Source organism: Cherax quadricarinatus, chromosome 49 (genome assembly GCF_038502225.1).
Source record: "Cherax quadricarinatus isolate ZL_2023a chromosome 49, ASM3850222v1, whole genome shotgun sequence".
Classification (NCBI taxonomy): Eukaryota; Metazoa; Arthropoda; class Malacostraca; order Decapoda; family Parastacidae; genus Cherax; species Cherax quadricarinatus.
Genome location: NC_091340.1, coordinates 26085320 through 26092209, shown reverse-complemented (window position 1 = coordinate 26092209; position 6890 = coordinate 26085320). Strand labels below are relative to the sequence as shown.

Below are 6890 nucleotides of genomic sequence, written 5' to 3'. Positions count from 1 at the left end.
GGACTGACCACCTCAAAACTTTAAGGGTGATGGACTGATTACATCGTCTTCAAGTATCTTCTGCTTCTATCAACTTTTCTGTACTCGACTGAAGAAGCCTACTGTGTAGGCGAAATGTTTCGAAATAAAGATACCTAACTGTTGCATATGTGTCTTACCTAACAATCTGTCGGTATTTTATACCATTTTACATGTCCTCAGAATCAAGATTCCGTGATGTTGCAGTGTCTGACAAGTTGTTCAAGAATGGTACTACTACTACACCTGACGTTACTATATAAGCGCCAGACTCCTTGCTTCTGATTCAGAATCTCCACGACTACGGTGCTCTTCGCACCAACTCCAAGGTTGAGGGACTGATTACCTCATCTTCTGTATACAGTCCTACTGTCTTCAAGCTATGTCCTAGAATTTGTATTGATAAAACCACTGGATGGCGAAACGTCTACAATAAAGATACCCAGATGTTGCACATGTGTCTTAATTTCATCTTGTCGGTATTATATACCATTCCTGCACAACTATTCTTAATACTGATGTAAATACAATGGTAATATTCTTAACAGATAACAGGAAGAAGGGCCTTACCTTATACTCCCTGATTTTTTGCCCCATAGACCAATGAGAGGCGAAGCAAGCATCTGCCCAAACGGGTTTGCAGCAACGACCCATCCCAGGGACGTCTTACTCAGATCAGGCGCCAGCTGCGTCAGAAGAGACAGAGAAATGGTCAGTTCTGGAACTCAGATGGCTGACGCCAGTGCCAGCAGACCATTAAGTCAGATACCGTGGTCACCCTCATGACCGCATCCACCAGCGTAAATAGACCAACAGGGTCAATAGACTTTTATTTGTAAAGTAAAAGGACACAAGTGCAACTAATGTGACATTTATTGTGGCAACGTTTCGCTCTCCAGGAGCTTTATCAAGGTAATGGCTTGATAAAGCTCCTGGAGAGCGAAACGTTGCCACAATAAATGTCACATTAGTTGCACTTGTGTCCTTTTACTTTACATATTGTCGGTAATTCTACCAACTTTATTACAGACTTTTATTTCACTGGATAGGTAAAAACGTCTTCGAAGATTCTTTCTTAAGTTGAGTGTATGTGGAAACTGGCAAAAAAAACAGTAGGCCTATTGCATTTGACTTTGTTCTTAGGCTGTATTGGAAAGGGTGACACTTACCACTTGATGAAGATAGAACTAAACACTTCCTTATACATGAAGATAGAACCACGTACCTGTTCATGAAGATAGAGCCAGACACTTACTTCTTCATGAAGATAGAGCCAGACACTTACTTCTTCATGAAGATAGAGCCAGACACTTACTTCTTCATGAAGATAGAGCCAGACACTTACTTCTTCATGAAGATAGGGCCAGACACTTACTTCTTCATGAAGATAGGGCCAGACACTTACTTAACATAAGAATGTAGGAACACTGCAGAAGGCCTACTGGCTCATACGAGGCAGGTCCTTATCAAAACGACATCTACCTAAAGCTACTCAAGAAATAACTCCCGTACCCCTTGACACCAATCAAACCCAGCCCCTCCCACTCATATATTTGTCCAGTCTCTTCTTAAAGCTACCCAAGGTCCTAGCCTCTATCACCCCACTGGGAAGACTGTTCCACGCATCTACAACTCTGTTAGAAAACCAGTACTTACCTATGTCCTTTCTAAATCTAAATTTATCCAACTTAAATCCATTATTCCTGGTTCTTACCTGGTTCGACACCCTCAGTACTTTATTAATGTCTCCCTTGTTTATGCCTGTCATCCACTTATACACTTCAATGATATCTCCTCTCATTCTACGCCTCTCCAGAGAGTGGAGATTTAAGGCTTTAAGTCTATCTTCATACGGGAGGTTCCTCACACAGTAAATCATTTTAGTCATTCTTCTCTGTATGTTCTCTAATGAGTCTATGTCCATCCTGTAGTAAGGAGACCAAAACTGAGCAGCATAATCTAAATGAGGCTTCACTAGTGATGTATAGAGCTGTAAAATATGAATCTCCACGACTATGGTGCTGTTCGCACCTACTCCTAGGTTGAGGGACTGATTACCTCATCTTCTGTACATAGTTCTACTGTCTTCAAGTTATGTCATAGAATTTGTATTGATAAAGCCACTGGATGGCGAAACGTCTACAATAAAGATACCCAGATGTTGCACATGTGTCTTACTCTCATCAGCTGTAAAATAACTTTTGGACTTCTGTTACTTATACTTCTTGAGATAAATCCAAGTAATCTGTTGGCCTTGTTGCGCACACTAAGGCACTGCTGTCTTGGCTTTAGATTTCTGCTCACCATGACTCCCAAGTCTTTTTCACATTCTGTATGACCAAGCTCTACTTCACCTAGATTATAGCTTCGAGGGTTATTTTCATTACCAAGGGCAAGTACCTTACACTTATCCACATTAAACTTCATCTGCCATTTTTCAGACCAAGACATTAATTTGTTCAAATCGTCCTGGAGTTCATTGATATCCTTCTCAGAGTGAATTATACGGCCTATCTTTGTATCATCAGCAAACTTACTCATGTCACTAGTAATCCCTTCATCAAGGTCATTAATGTAAATTATGAACAGGAGAGGGCCTAAAACTGATCCTTGTGGAACGCCACTGGTGACTAATCCCCATTCAGATTTCACTCCATTAATGGTAACTCTCTGCTTTCTATTGGTAAGCCATGCCTCAATCCATGCTAGAACTTTACCTCCTATACCATGAGCTGCCACTTTTCTTAAGAGTCTCTTGTGAGGTACTCTGTCGAAGGCTTTACTAAAATCCAAATAAACAATATCATATTCCTTATCACTGTCAACTGCCTTAAATGTTCTATTGAAGAACGTCAGTATGTTTGTCAGGCAGGAACGACCTCTCGTGAATCCATGCTGAGATTCTTTTATCAAGTTATGCTCTTCAAGGTGACTTCTGATAATGTCAGCTATAATTGATTCTAATAACTTGCCCACTATAGATGTCAGGCTTATTGGACGGTAATTTGAAGGAGTGGACTTATCCCGTGATTTGAATATAGGAACCACATTAGCCATCTTCCACAACTCTGGCACAACACTGGTAAGGATGGACGCATTGAATACACTCGTTAATGGCTGACTAAGCTCCATCTTGCATTCCTTAAGTACCCTTGATAACAACTCATCGGGTCCCGGGGACTTATTTTGTTTCAGTTTGTCTATCTGTTTAATAACCATGTCCCTCGTGACAGTAATATTAGTTAACTTAAATTCTTCAGGAACTAAATAATTGTTAATTACTGGAATCTCATTTACATCTTCCTGTGTAAAAACTGACAAAAAATAGTCATTAAATAAGGAACACATTTCCAGTTCATTATCCGTCAGCTGTCCATTCCCAGTTTTCAGAGGTCCTACTTTTTCCTTCATATTCTCCTATACACTTGAAAGAACCCCTTTGGATTAGTCTTTGATTCATTAGCAACTCTAGTTTCATAGTCACGTTTAGCCTATCTAATCGCCTTTTTTACTTCTCTTTTAAGCTGAACATATTGGTCAGTAAGGTTAACCTCTCCTCTTCTGATGCGCCTATAAATTCCCCTTTTCTCCCCTAATAGATACTTTAGCCTCCTGTTAACCCATTTGGGATCGTTATTATTAGACCTAATTTCTCTCTGGGGAATGTATATACTCTGGGCACTGTGTACATTATTAAGAAAACAATCATAAAAGCAGATCCCTTCATATTCATAAGTATGATTATCGTCAATAAAATCATTAGCTAGATAACCCCAATCAAGATTAGACAGATGTTCCCTAAGTCCATTATAATCGGCAGAACGAAAATCAGGGATTTTTACTGTATTATCATTATTCTTGCATTCCCAATTAATGCTGAAAGTGATGGATTTGTGATCACTTGCGCCAAGCTCTTCAATGATCTCCAGATTATTAACGAGTGTTTCCTTATTTGACAAGACTAGGTCTAGCAAATTATTACCCCTGGTAGGCTCAGTTACGCTCTGTTTCAGAAAACAGTCCTGAACTGTTTCCATAAAGTCACTGGACTCTAGATTACCTGTCAAAGAATTCCGGTCAATTTGACTAAAGTTAAAGTCCCCTACTATGACTATGTTACTGTGTCCAGAAGCCCTTACAATTTCGTCCCAAAGAAGTCTCCCTCTATCGTGATCCAAGCCTGGAGGTCGGTATATTACACCTAGAATTAGTTTTTCTTGACCCTCCACGAACTCTACCCAAACAGACTCTGTTACTGCTCCATCTATTTTTATACCTGTTTTTATGCAACAATTAATATTTTCTCGAACATACAATGCAACTCCTCCCCCATTCCCATTACATCTATCCACATTGAACAACTTAAATCCCTGAATATTACACTCAGCAGTCATATCCCGACTTTTTAAATCATACCACGTTTCAGTTAATGCAATGATATCAAAGTTCCCAGCACATGCTACCAAACGTAGTTCATTAATTTTATTTCTTGCACTTCGACTGTTAGCATAAAATACCATCATATGTTTTTTCTTCTGCACATTTTTCCTATTCATCTTTGTTTTTACACAATTTCTGAAATTATCATTACCCAGAGTTACTCCATGACAGTTACTATTAAGATTCTTAATATCAGAGCATAAGTCAATATATCCATACTCATTATTTATCATTTCTAAACCCATACCTCTAACTAATCCTAGTTTAAAGTCCTAACAACCCCCTCAACTGAGTTAGCAAGAAAACCCACACCTGCCCTGGATAAGTGAACCCCATCCCTGACATACATGTCATTTCGGCCACAGAAGTTGTCCCAGTTGTCAATGAATGGTACTGCATTATCCTTACAGTGTTTATCCAGCCAACAATTAATACCAATTGCTCTGGACAACCATTCATTACCAACACCTTTTCTTGGCAAAATGCCACATATAACAGGGCGCCCCCCCCCTTCTTCCTAATTATGTCTATAGCTGTCCTGAACTTTTTAACTAAATCCTCACTTCTATGCTTGCCTACATCATTGCCTCCAGCACTGAGGCAAATAATAGGATTGATCTCATTACCGTTCATGATGTTGTCAAGCCGGCTAATAATGTCCTCCATCCCAGCCCCAGGAAAGCATACCCTCTGTCTCCTACTTCTGTCCTTCAAGCAGAATGCCCTATCCATGCATCTAACCTGGCTATCCCCAACAACAACAATATTCTTACCTTCCTTGTTGTCGTTCATCGTGACGATCCCAGTAGTCTACTCACATTCGTCGGGTAGCACCGAGAATGTGTTGGAGGTTTCCACGGGAGTTTCCACAGCAGTCTCTTTCTTCTTCATCGTTTCTGGCTTCCCATTCGTCTTCTTGATCGTCAACTTCGTCGTCCCCTGCTGTCCAGCCACTGACCACGATCCCTTCTTGACCTGAGGACTCGAAACAGGAGGACTACTACGAATCCTCTTGTTTGCCTCGGTCAATCGCCGTATCTCCATCTTTGCTGCCCTCAATTCTTCCTTAAGTTGCTGGTAAAGTTGCTCGATGGAGGGCATCTTGGTTCAGTCCACGGGAGCACACAAGACACTTCTTCACAGAGTTAAGTACAGGTCACCACTGAGTTAAGTACAGGTGACCACTTCTTCATGAAGATAGGGCCAGACACTTACTTCCTCGTGAAGATAGGGCCAGACACTTACTTCCTCGTGAAGATAAAGCCAGACACTTACTTCCTCGTGAAGATAGGGCCAGACACTTACTTCTTCATGAAGATAGGGCCAGACACTTACTTCCTCGTCAAGATAGGGCCAGACACTTACCACTTGATGAAGATAGAACTAAACACTTCCTTATACATGAAGATAGAACCATTTCCTGTTCATGAAGATAGGGCCAGACACTTACTTCTTCATGAAGATAGGGCCAGACACTTACTTCTTCATGAAGATAGGGCCAGACACTTCCTCGTGAAGATAGGGCCAGACACTTACTTCCTCGTGAAGATAGGGCCAGACACTTACTTCTTCATGAAGATAGGGCCAGACACTTACTTCTTCATGAAGACAGGGCCAGACACTTCCTCGTGAAGATAGGGTCAGACACTTACTTCTTCGTGAAGATAGGGCCAGACACTTACTTCTTCATGAAGATAGGGCCAGACACTTACTTCCTCGTGAAGATAGGGCCAGACACTTACTTCTTCATGAAGATAGGGCCAGACACTTACTTCCTCGTGAAGACAGGGCCAGACACTTCCTCGTGAAGATAGGGCCAGACACTTACTTCCTCGTGAAGATAGGGCCAGACACTTACTTCTTCATGAAGATAGGGCCAGACACTTACTTCTTCATGAAGATAGAGCCAGACACTTACTTCTTCATGAAGATAGAGCCAGACACTTACTTCTTCGTGAAGATAGGGCCAGACACTTACTTCTTCATGAAGATAGGGCCAGACACTTCCTCGTGAAGATAGGGCCAGACACTTACTTCTTCATGAAGATAGGGCCAGACACTTACTTCTTCATGAAGATAGGGACAGACACTTCCTCGTGAAGATAGGGCCAGACACTTACTTCTTCGTGAAGATAGGGCCAGACACTTACTTCTTCATGAAGATAGGGCCAGACACTTACTTCTTCATGAAGATAGGGCCAGACACTTACTTCTTCGTGAAGACAGGGCCAGACACTTACTTCTTCGTGAAGATAGGGCCAGACACTTACTTCTTCGTGAAGATAGGGCCAGACACTTACTTCTTCGTGAAGATAGGGCCAGACACTTACTTCTTCATATGAAGATAGGGCCAGACACTTACTTCCTCGTAAAGATAGGGCCAGACACTTACTTCCCCGTGAAGATAGGGACAGACACTTACTTCCTCGTGA

The 6890-nt window shown here is 41.4% G+C and overlaps 1 protein-coding gene across 2 annotated transcripts in view; it reads right to left on the bottom strand.

Annotated features, from left to right (window-relative positions):
- Window positions 1-6890, bottom strand: part of LOC128706491 (major facilitator superfamily domain-containing protein 8) — a 92941-nt gene that overhangs the window by 48542 nt on the left and 37509 nt on the right. For both annotated transcript variants that reach the window (XM_070095303.1, XM_070095304.1), the window contains exon 4: window positions 589-704. In XM_070095303.1, the coding sequence (XP_069951404.1) occupies window positions 589-704 (116 nt within the window). The remainder of the gene's footprint in view (window positions 1-588; window positions 705-6890) is intronic.